Genomic DNA, 12,427 nt, shown 5'->3' on the forward strand with positions numbered 1-12,427 from the left:
TCGCATGCAGGTTGTAACTCGGTGTTTGTGTCTGCGGTTAAAATTTTGATTCAGTATTGAAATGAAAGGTTTGTTATCGAGCTGTTCTTTCCAGGGCTACTCTTTGCCTTTTAATTGCATCAGCAAAGGAAATTTGAAATTATTTCTTCCATTTATAACTTAGGTAGGTTTTAGCACTCAAAGGCGAACGACAGATTAAATAAATATTCATTGTCAGGCGCGAGCTGGGGGATATTGTATAAACGGCACGAGACAAGGAGAAAATTTAAAACTACTTTTATTCATAAAATGCTACCTAACAATAAATTATGACTGTAGAAGTTTGATATTTTCATTTTAGTATTAGCTTAATTTCGTATTTCGCTTCAGTGTAATTCTGAATACAAAACGTATATGATGAACGGTAAAGGTAAGGGATAGCAACATCGCAACATGGCAACATTGGTTCGCTTCTTGTAACTAATGTGCCTTCGCTAGTAGTCTAAGGGCGTCTTCATATGATCCCGGGCTCGCTTACCGAGATCTCGCCTCATTCCTATTTCTTTTGTAAAAAATTCGATGTGAGTCATATGAGAAGGCGGGCCAGCCCGGTTGCCGAGATCTCGGTTTCAGCGACCGAGATCTCGGGAGTCCGGGACGAAAATTTTCTCATATGAACACAGTATCCCGGTTACCGGGATGAAGTCTATAGCCAAACATTGGCGTCTTAGGACGGATATATTTGATTATTACGGCTCATATCTGAGATGTTCTAGTTCAAAATAATTCCTTTTCGTTGTAGAGATAAAGATATAATTCTTTTGAGGTTTTTAGAACCGATAAAAATGAAAAATTCTTGCCGGGCTTGTTCGGTAAATGTCACGCTCGATTGACCGAGTCACCACTTTTCATCTCGGTAACCGGGATGAAATTTCCCATAAGAACAGACTGTAAAATTCATCCCGCTTACCGAGCCATCTCGGTAACCGGGATCATATGAAGAGGCCCTAAGTCTTATCTCAGATAAAATTAAACACAACCTTTTTTTCTTGAAAATCTGAAAAAGAGGAAGTCATAGATACCGTCAAGAGCAGAACTAAAATGAAGTTCGCTCGATCGCCTAACAGTAAATTGTTAACAGTGAAAACTTTGTCGTCCATCTGCCAGTTTTAAAAAGGGCTGACAGTTGCCAGTATGTTTACTTAAGCAAACACACTGGAACGCCTTGGAATTTTAATTAATCATCTGCGTCACTCTTCTCAATTTTTATTTAACGGAAAACAATGTTTGTGACAGGTTGAACTTTGATGCGCGCACGCGATTTGTTGCGTGTTTCGATTTCATTTACCTTTGGTAAATATCTTACTCATTTTCGCTTTATAATAGAAGGCACATCACTTATTTACTTTCTTTTGCATAAATTGTTTGCAATTACCATTATTATAGAGAAAGCCTCTAGATATATCTTTATTTCATTTGTGCTACTTGGCGATTATTTCAACTCGCTCAACTTTTACAAAAATGGCGAACTATCCAGGAACCAAATTGGTAGGAGTGGCGTACAAGTTAAGAAAGAAAATGAAAAATTCACCGTCGTGCGTTCGCGTCCTCCACAAAACCTTAAATGTGGTCATTTCACGTTGTTCTTTTCCAGAGGACGACAAAGAAATGTACTAAAATGTAAACGCACGTACAGAGCGATTGTTTTTGCTCGTTAAACCTGTTGTTTTGCGGCGTTGTTGTCGCCGTCGCGGTCGTCGTTGTTTAAGCTCCCTCACATATATTAAACGTGTTCTTTCGACAGGAGACTTTATCCGTTCCAAGTAACTCATCAGGCACGCAGGTGAACTATGCTAAGCTCGAGGACGAGAGGGTGACCACGACTGTCTAGCATACTCAAAACAACCAAAAACCCAACACAACCAACATTAATAACCAACCTTTTTCGTTAATGCCTGCCGATAAAGCCGCAGCACCAACTACAACGAAACCGTTCTTGTTCATGGAGATTGGACATGTACATGTGTGTGGTGAAGGCGACAGGCATTTTTACTTCACTGTTGTTCATATCAGTAACCGTAACTCTTTCTGGTAAGTGACGGATTTATTTTTATTACATAAAATTATAGTAATGAGCAAAAAAATCCTTATCAGAAATAATAGCTACTATTTCTACTGAGCTTTTAAATGTTTCAGTCCTGTAAGTTAAGTCGGAACCACTTCAGCATTTTTTGTTTTGGATACAACCAGACTAGATGATTTTGCAAATACCATTTTTCAGTTTTATCTCAATTTTTCCGTTTCTTAGACAACATACTTAGTTGACAGTTTCAAAACCTGTTGAAGAAGTATTGATTGTTGAACTGATTGGGAAGTAAACATCCAGCAAGCCAAAAGAAAACAAACAAACCGAATCTATGAAAGGGCGCAAGCCCTTTTTCTGAATTTAAGAAGACTGAGTTAAAGTTACATCAGTCGTGTAAAACAGCACGGCTGTAAGGCTGTATTAATTGATGGTAAAATCCGACAGAGACTTAAAATAGGTGATTTTTAGCTTTTATGTTTTGTCAGAATGATTTAGGGCCTGTAATTTGCAGGGGAAATGTGTTCACACATCAAAAATTCATTTTTCTGTAGCTCAGTCGTTAATTGGAGCATTTGAACTCCTGGTGGGTGTATGGCATGGGTATGGCATCTCCGTTCCGTCTACACAGCGAGTAACGCGGCTCGCATCTATTTTACAACTCAGATTGGTTCATTTTACGTGTTTGTTGCCGGGTATAAAATGCAGATGGAGTTATCTATTTAGTCCAGGAATGCAAAAACATGAACCACAGAAAGCATACCACAAGCTCATTACTGTTGTTAGTGGGCACCATCCTGTGTGGTTTTCGACTGAAGCTCGTTTTATTTTTGTACCCGTACTCTGTCTTTCACAGAAGCTGAAGTAAAACTTCCATTTCAAACAAGAACCGCCCAACAACTCCGAACCATCAAAGTGCAATGCAAGGTAACGGAAGAGAACTTTGTTGCCTGGGAAACGCCTTCCAGGGAATCGAGTCTAGGACAGCCTGCGATACAGGGTGTGAATATAACAAGGGAGAGCCGTTTTGGACGCGTGCGTCTCGACATCAGTAAAAATAATAGCTATATCTTGATAATAGAAGATGTTAAGGTCAGTGATGGTGGAGATTACACTTGCAGAGGGTCCAACCAATCAAGACGTTTCACTCTTGAAGTTGATTGTAAGTCTTGCTTCATATTGTTTCATACTTTCATTACCGTCACGGCTTCGTGTCTAACACTGAGCCGAACCCAACTTGATATAGATTGCAATTTAAGATGGAAGTTGCTGAATTTTTTAAATTGAGTTAAAAAATGGAAAACCTGGAGCTAGGCAAGGATCATAAAACCGTATGTCACACCAACGGGAGGAAAAGACTCACTGTAAGTCTTGCTTCATATTGTTTCATACTTTCATTACCGTCACGGCTTCGTGTCTAACACTGAGCCGAACCCAACTTGATATAGATTGCAATTTAAGATGGCAGTTGCTGAATTTTTTAAATTGAGTTAAAAAATGGAAAACCTGGAGCTAGGCAAGGATCATAAAACCGTATGTCACACCAACGGGAGGAAAAGACTCACCCAAATCCGTCAACTTGTACTGATAAGAATCGATTTTTTTGGTAGTTTCGATGAGTTACATAAATAATAAGCTATGTGTAAAACTCCGTCTAAAGAAGCCCCCTGAAGTCATTGAAAGTGATTACTGCTGTATAATGGACAGGCTCATAACTCAAAATACCAAACAGATACGGCTCCATCACCACTTGGATTGTATGTATTTCCACGGGGCACGTGCTTCTGTTTCGAGTTATGATTGGCTCGACCATTGAGTTAACTGGGTGACTGTTCCGGCAAATGCTCGTTTTGGGGGAGGGGGGGGGGGGATCATCGGTGAGACTGGTCTCTCACCGATGAAGGGACAGTAGTCCCGAAACTTCTGAGCCTCATAAGGAAATATCCGCGCCCTACTTTAAACACAACTTTTATCAGCGGCGCTACACAGTGTGTTAACATATTTTGATTCCCTTTTCCATATAGTTGTTAGTCACGGATTCAAGACACCACAACTACTCAAATATGGCAAAAATGGAACAATCGAGCTGGAAATATCCGCCTACCCTCCTCTGAAATACGAATGGCGCAAAGACACAAAGCATCTCCAATTCCCTATGGAAGGAAAATCGATCGACCGTTACACTGGCACTATCAGGATCGCTAAAGTGAATACAACGGACGAGGGGAACTACACGTGCAGGGTGCTATGGAAGGAGAACAGACCGCACGAGACGGAGGACACTGTTGCAATTGAAGTACTTGTTGTCGGTAAGTGTTTTCGACACGATGAGCTATTCGGGGATTTTGTACATTTCTGTGCATATTGCATGAACAAATTTAAACCTTTTTTTCTTTTATTTGTAGAAAGTACTTTCCTTTATTCACAAAATTGTGGTTAGCAAAAGCAGTTGGAATTTATTTAGTTCCTTGTTACTTTTTAACTATTGCAACATTATTGTATGACTTATGTAAGCTTTGTATCATGTAAAATAAACTTTCATGTATGAGAGTGCTTATTTGTTTTATAAATGGTTTGCAGTCGTAATGACTCAGCACGTAAAACAAGAATCGAAGAGCTAAGTGTAGCTAATGTACCTATCAATGTTAAGCCACAGTGGAGGGGGGGGGGGGGGGGAGACATAGGCAGGGCATAAGTGCCCAAGTGAGTTTTCTGTTCAACTGCCACTTGACGCCACCGAAAATTTGTTATCAAGTGTACAAAATCGGTCAAAAGTCCCTACTAAAGTTGCAGTGGCCTCCTTATCCCCCCCCCCCCCCCCCCATCCCATTGGTAGGTACATACAGGCTACTTCAAACGTACGAACACTGATATAACCTCAATCGTAAGTTCCAGCACTGTTAATATGTGCGATCCTAGACACAAATACAAGATGACATAAACAGGTGCAGTGGACGAGGACGCCCTATTTGCTGGTACTTGTGCTTCCTTTGATGCATGGCGGTTATTTTTCTGGTTCATGCGGGAGACCCAACGAACAAACTTAAGAGGCGTGGGTATGGGAAAAGAAGACAACGTTCCCTGTTTATATTTTTGCTTGAGTCACACGTGTTTAGTGTTAATCCTTGAATTTGTACTTAAATCGCGTGGTACGTGTGTACACACTGCAGTCTCAAGTGTCTGGTTAATCATGGCTTTTGCCATAACAAAACACAACGATACGCAGCCATTGTGTCCAATTCTTTTTATAAACCGGTCATGCCAAAAGATGTAGGGCATATTTAATGAAGAAAGGACAACTAGAATAATTGTATTCTCACTAAAACATTCCAAGCTATGGGAAGCGAGCCCGAGGCCAAAATCAAGGAGAGAGCGCTAGCTCAAAGAAACACATGACAAAGTTGGTCATGTCGACAAGGAAGAGGAGGGAGAAGTGGCAAGCGAAAAAGTGTCGTCGAACCGAGAAAAAGAGAAATAAAAGGATAAAAGAAACCAAGTTATGTCCAGGTCATAGCATTTGTAATAGCATTGAGATTTAATGTAATGCACCAGAAATAAATTATTATCATTATTACACAGGCCATGGAAAATTTTATGAGTTTAGATTGCAGCAGAATTGAGGCGTTTTGTCCAGCATTCCCGGGGAGAATAGTAATTGATCCCCCAATATCAGTTCTTCACTTGCTCATAGTACGTGACAAGCTTTTTCAACCGCTCATGAAGCTCCAAAATGAACGCAAAACGAACGTAGATAGCCATTACACTTAAACGTCAATCACATCAGTATACCGTTCCATAATTAAGGTTTGATTTGGTCAAATGGTCAGCACCAACATCTCTTTGAATGACCGATTGCACAGATATAATGTCGAGAGCACACGGACGCCATGTAATGCACCGAATGTCCGGCAATACTCTTCAGCAAGAGACTATGAGGTACAGGCGTTTGCTATGCATCTAAATAGCAGAATGACATGATCGCCGATTACACAGGGTGCGTTTTTTAGGGAGAATCCGAAAATGGATTTGTGATCTCAGATCATTCGGATCATGCCACATCAAAGGAACCAACGAATCTACTCTGGACAAGGGTTCGTCGGTTCCTTTGATGCGGCATGATCCGAAAGATCTGAGATTACAAATCCGTTTTCGGATTCTCCCTAAAAAATGTACCCACAGCCAGGTATGTAACATTCACGTGATCTATTAAGTCCAGCTCCATTTAGAACGCATTGACGTATCGCACTTGCAGCTTGGAAGCCTTTGTTGCGGTAACTTGTGCCCTTCCTAGGCTTATGCAAAGCCGGTGTAGGTTACAGCTTGAATTTCTTAAGGCGTTGGCCAACATCTTCACCCCATTATCGGTTATTGGGTTGTTGGCAAGCGACAAAACTTTAAGGTTGAACTGATGGTTGGGCATAGCTTGTAGCAGACTCTTAACTCCTTTGTCTGTCACCTGATTAAAACCTAGGTACAACTCCTGCAGGCCGCAAGATTTGTGTGCGAGGGCCTTTTCCACAAACTTGATGCCATCGTCGGTGATCTCATTGGAACTGGCGAACAGCACTCGTAGATTGCATTCCCCAGTACAGAGGGATTCGCAGAGGTCTTGCATTCCAAAATCAAGGATTTTGTTCCTTTGGAGGTAGAGTCTTTTGACACTGCAAAGCGGATTGCCAAGGGCTTTGCTCAGGTAAAAAATTCCATTGTGGGTGATTCCATTGGAACTCAAGTCCAAAGTTTGAATTCTGCTACTTCCACTGCAAAGAGCTTCGCTGATATACTCCACACCCAAATCGCCGATTTTGTTGTTGCCCAAATGGAGTTCCTCCAGCTGACACCAATCACTAAAGAGCACACACGCAAGATACTTTGCTCCCTCGCTGGATATCTCATTCCCTCTCAATCCTAGAATCTTCAGTCCAAGAAATGAGTGTCTTGCAGTCATTTCCAGGAAGGACAGCATTCCCTCATCAGTGATACTTGCGCTTGTCACACTGACTTGGTCCAATCTGCAGGACGCATCACAAATGGAGGAGGCTACTTGACGGAAGCCGCTGTCTCCAATGGCATTGCTCTCGAAGATAACCTTTTTTACGTTATCGCCCACAGCTTCTACCAAGCAGTAAAGAATCGCCTGTATCTTTTGAGGATTTGCGCCTATCTCAGTAAAGGCGATGGGTGTGACCATCGATATCGAAGACGTCGCTTCTCTTGCGAATGGATGTCCCAGCTGAGTGCCGTTTTCAAAGAGGCATTTGCAAAGGAAAACAATTGCTTGATTGTCAATCACTGGTTCACCAACAAAACTGTTGAGCTTGATAGCTTCCGTTAAGTGCTGCATCAAGCACACAAAAATACCCTTGCCTTTCTTTCCATCTTTACACAACCCAGCCACGAATTGTAAGGTGTTGCAGTGGTTCGCATTGGCCTTTTCCAGAAAATCTCGAAAGTCGGCAACAGTGGTCGATTGGACAATTCTGCTAGCAGCCAGATACTCTTGAATGCTGAGACAACTGAAGCTGTAAATGCCCGATTGGTTTGTCAGACTGCTTCTCAAACGACGTAAAAAGCCAGCCTCTTCAAGAATTTCTACGTCGAAAGCGTTCAGTTCAACCAATGAGAGATCCTCCTTCCTAAAGACGTAGCGTTCCTGGACTATTCCCTGAAATGCCAGATACGAGAGCTTTTCTAAGACTTCTTGAGAATGATCCGATAAGTGCGGTTCAAGATTATGTTGATCCCTTTCTGTTGGTATTGCAGCTTCAATTAATCTCTCAAAGAGTTCCGTGGTTGTACAAGGTAGCCCCAAGGCTTGAAATTCCTCAAAAGTTATCCTTGAAACTACAAAGTCTAAGTACAAACAAAGAAGAAGGCAATTTTGAGGTACACAACATAAAACCTCTAGATTTTCATTACTAGAAATCCGATTATTAAGAGTCACACTGAGAGCTTTGTTGTCGCAGAAAAATTCTTGAATAAAAGTCTTAACTTCCTGTGGTTTCAAAGAACCAAGTTCTGCGTACCGGTCAAATGTCACGATTTCTCCAAGCTCCGAATGTAAAGTAGTTGATCGTGACGTCACAACAATAGTACTCCCTGATAAGAGTTCTCCAGAAAGAAGTTTAAATACGAGAGAAGCCACTGACATTTTCTCCTCAGTTTGTAGTGTATGTGTTTGGTCCGTTGAAGACTTTGCAGCCCACTCGTTCAGGCCATCGAAAATAAGTAGAACTTCATGTGGGTTTTCTACGATCTGTCGGTAGACAATGTCCTCTAGTTTCGGTGAGAAAACTGAGTAATTGAGCAACTCTTGCAAAGTTATATGACCATCTATGAGGTCTAACTCTTTAAAATCAAAAGAAAAAATAAATTTAAGACCATGGATCTCGCTTTCAACAGAAAATAAATCGGAATTGAATTTTTGAACAATGTTGGACACCAACTCCGTTTTGCCAATTCCCGGGTCCCCACTCAATAAAATTTTCTTTGGATTAGGTGTGTCTTTACCAGGTTTGAACAAGTCCTCTAAACTGGCAGTTGGCATTCTTTTAGCCCCACTGTATGTCCTGAAAAGTTCTTGCTTGTGTTTCTGTTTCTTAACCCCTTTAAATTTCAGTTTTCGTTGAGATATGTTAATGTTGTTGGCAATAAAGGGAAGCCTAAAATTGCTTCTGGAATTAATGGGCGAAAGTCTATTAACGGGTTTCTTTGTCAGTTGTGCTTGAATTGTCTCTCTTTGTTTTTCCAAGAATAGCTCCTTTTCTATCAGCGTCTTTGTGGCCTCTGTCACGCTATTATGCCGCAGCAAAAACATGCAAAAATAATAATCAGAAATTCGCTTCCAAGCTTTCGTTTCTTGCCAGGTGTAGACAAGTTCTGTCAGACTTAGAGCACCAGAAAATGTTGCAAAGGTCAATAAAGCGGTGTTTAGCATTGATAATTGGAAGGCTTGGTCGGCATAGCAATGAACTGCAGTGTCCAACGAGTCACTAGCGAAAACAAAAGGCCATGGAGTCCAATGTTTTCTATACACGGTTTCCGAGGCTAAAACGACTGAGGACGCGACACAGTTGTATAAAACAAATGCCACAGAGGACACAAGCCTCACGCAGAGTTGAAGCGAATGAGTTTTAAACACAGCTGTCGAGGCCTTCAATTCGGCAAGCATTTTGCCACGCTGTTTTGTGGTCTTGAGCCTAAGCCACAAATTAAATCGCTCCCACACGTATGACATGTACAAGCAGACGATTAAAAGATTCACTGCAACAAAGAATAGAAACAGTCGTTGGGAAATCGAAGAATATTTCCGGCGGTACTCGGCCAAGTGTCGAGATGTGTATTCCTGTTGTTCCCTTGTCTCAGTGAATCCATCCTTAACTGTACATCGAAAATCAATATTATAATCCTGTTTCCGCAACTGCCACTGAATAGCTTGCAATATAGGCAGAATAATGAGAGCTGCTGTCAAAATACTGCGGTGGAACCTTCCGACTCGCGTTAGACTCGGCGATTCGAACGAGCGTGGCATCGGGATCCTAAGATCAGAGAAAGAGTCCATTTTGTCTGTCTTGTTCTGTCGCCAAAAAAGTCAGCGTCGACTGTGGTTCGATCGCTCGTGAAATAAAGACATTTCGTTACCACTCGGTCGATGTCACAGTTGAAATGACTGAAATGAATGAAATCCGTTGGCAGGCCGTGTTGATCATAAACATAAACCGTCTAAATAGAATACCTGTTTTTTACGTCCACTTCGAACAGGTGAAAATTTAAAACGCACTTGAAATGGAGTTTGTCACGCCAGCTGCATGTGATAACGTATTCAGCCAGACGAACTTGATAACTTAATTATGCTATAACTGAAAAATATGCAAAATATTCGTCAGTCAATCGCGTGACTGCACTGACACGTACCAGTGTACCCCTCGTCGAACTCTTTGTTGATGAGAGAGAGTTTTCAGTGAAGTCCAATATTTCACAGCGGATGTGTTTTTTGATTGGGTGAAAACTGTGCCTGTATACGTTGTACTCAATAGAAAAAGGAACTTCTATAGATGGAAAATGTTGTTAACGTAGAATTCTATTTTAATTCTATGACAGTTGCCAGGGTCTTACAAAGAAACACTTGTGCCTTCACACGCCATTTCATACATGATTTTTTCAGTCTTCCTCCTTCCAGCCGCCTGATAATCTGGTTATTTTTTCTCACTGAGGCTGTCTGTTCATCGATACTGAGTTGTTCGCTTGTGTTATCTTTTTTCCTTGTAAAGAGAAATTAATAATCACGAAGCAGTTTGCCTGTAAGGCCTCAAATGCCTCAAAGGCTTTCAGTTGTAACGAATCATTAAACCTTCCACTGAGCTGAATCGTTGCTTTGTAGTCTATTAGGAATTCAAAAAGAGAATTATTTAAAAAACATTGGATCAGCTGATATAGTTATAAATAAACAAGAACTCACGATAGGTTAATTCACAGGCCTTCATCAATTTTTTTTTTCTCGCTTCCTGAGGCAATGTGCAGTCTGACCAGCAAACCTTCTAGGGAAAAAGAGAGCATTTTAGTGTGCAATTAGTTTGAGAGCAAACACTCGACCAGGTTGTCATTGTGATGGGAACATCATCCAATGCAAGGAGACAAAGAAAGCAAAAAACACGGAAAGCCCAATCTCACCTTGATTGATTCCTTCCTTCGTTCGTGCATATATTTTAGGCAACCAGAGGGTTGGCTCTTTTTTCTCCGACACAAGAATTAGAAGTCGCGCGCATGAACATTTTACACACGCGGAAACTGATCGTGGACAACAAGTGTTGGTGCGTGGCACACACGCTTGTACCTTTCCCTTGACCCGAGAGCCTTATGGTTTGAATGCGCAAGTTAGTTTATCCTAGGCTGTTATATACCGTGTTTTATATTCACCGGAGTTCACTCACAGCTCGTTGTTTAGGTTTAGTTGCTCCCATTTTTTGACAGTTTTCTAGCACTCTTTACAAAGAATTACGAGTTTGTCTTTAGCTCTGGCTTAGAATATTTAATTTCTTGCTATGTTTCCCGAGAAAATGTAGTTTCCTTTTTCTTTCCATTGCTCCAAAGCTTGCAAATGACCGCAAACTGATTGATTAATTATCGGAATGATCACATGACATCGTCGGTTTATTTTCGGCACAGCGTCGTCGAGAAACGATAAACATAACATGGTCGTCATGGAATTATGATAATGGCGGATAGCAAACACCTTGCAATACAACGATCATGTTTTAAATTTCCAAGTGAACGGACAACTGTACTCCCAATCGAAATGGAGTGAATGAGAATTCAAATGTAATGGGACAGTTCGTGAATGAAAGAAGGATCCGTATGAGAGTTTTATGGACGATTTTTGTGGGAGTCTTGGGTTTGTTCGTCCCAGAATTGAATGCTTCTACGAGTTCAAACTCTCATTTTATCACAGCTTCAAGGTTCGTTTCGCCCGCGTCGTCAAGCATATCTACCATTGCGCTATCTTCTAGCATTCAGAATACTACGCTGTCTACAAATGGTGGAATTTCAGCGACAGGAACTCCCTTGACAGCCGGTAAGTTTGATTTGGTATTTATGCATCAATATGGCTAAAGAGTTTTCGGGAAATTAATTTAACTAAATTCTCTAGAATAACATAAACTTACACTGAAAGCCTATTGTAGAGCACGTTTGTTGATTTTGCTATAAATGCTTTTGACTTATCAAATAATAACCATAACTGCAGGTCGAAAAAAATAATTTGTAACGAGATTTTGGTTATTTTCGGGATCTTTTCTTTGCGATCGAGCTCAAGCTAAATTACATGATCGAAATTTGAACTAGAAATTTAGCGCTAGCTAGGATTGCTTTTTACTGATTTCCAAAATATTTTATTGCTACAAGCTATGATGCCCCTAAAGCGATGTCTTCGGTTAAGATCTCTATCTTTAAATATGGGAGATCTTTTCATCGAGGCATCATGTAAGCTTAATATTTGATCGAAAATGTCAGGGAAATGGTTGTGAAATAAAACCTCATTAGCGCTGTTAGTCAAATCGAAATTTATATTCAATTCATTGTATGTTTTCGTTTTATTGCTTACGGTAAATCAGCTTAAGGATCCTATTTGACAATAAATGCAGACAGATTACTAACTAAAAAAACATTGGTATGCTAAGATACCATCAGCTTGTGTTACTTTGTGGGCTTTATCAATTATGGTGCATTTTTAAATTTTGGGTGCATTCCAGACTGTTCTCTCTCATAGCATATGTATAAATCAGTGAATTTAATAATGTTTCCACAGCAGTAGATTATCAACATAAGCATTCCGAAAAGTACGGCAATTAAGCCTTGGTGATGTTGCTT

The 12,427-nt window shown here is 40.7% G+C and overlaps 2 protein-coding genes across 4 annotated transcripts in view; one reads left to right on the plus strand and one right to left on the minus strand.

The window, feature by feature from the left end:
* Positions 1-1,770: 1,770 nt before the first annotated feature.
* The window catches only part of LOC146486079 (uncharacterized), a 31,008-nt gene continuing 20,351 nt past the window's right edge, over positions 1,771-12,427 (plus strand). For 2 of the 3 annotated variants that reach the window (XM_085098052.1, XM_085098053.1), the window contains exon 1: positions 11,243-11,633. In XM_085098052.1, the coding sequence (XP_084954178.1) occupies positions 11,384-11,633 (250 nt within the window). In that variant the 5' untranslated portion in view covers positions 11,243-11,383. Of the gene's footprint in view, positions 2,071-2,918; positions 3,225-4,086; positions 4,372-11,242; positions 11,634-12,427 lie in introns of those variants that run through there. The other variant, XM_085098057.1, reaches the window with a different exon arrangement.
* LOC146486080 (uncharacterized) lies at positions 5,610-9,664 on the minus strand. The gene has a single exon (XM_085098087.1). The coding sequence runs from the start codon at positions 9,621-9,623 to the stop codon at positions 6,285-6,287; it is 3,339 nt and encodes a 1,112-aa protein (XP_084954213.1). The 5' UTR covers positions 9,624-9,664; the 3' UTR covers positions 5,610-6,284.

Source organism: Pavona decussata, unplaced genomic scaffold (genome assembly GCF_977016875.1).
Source record: "Pavona decussata unplaced genomic scaffold, jaPavDecu1.1 SCAFFOLD_21, whole genome shotgun sequence".
Taxonomy (NCBI): Eukaryota; Metazoa; Cnidaria; class Anthozoa; order Scleractinia; family Agariciidae; genus Pavona; species Pavona decussata.

Excerpts from the sequence above, each read along its gene's own strand:
- LOC146486080 (XM_085098087.1), bottom strand. The coding sequence starts at position 9,623 with ATGGACTCTTTCTCTGATCTTAGGATCCCGATGCCACGCTCGTTCGAA.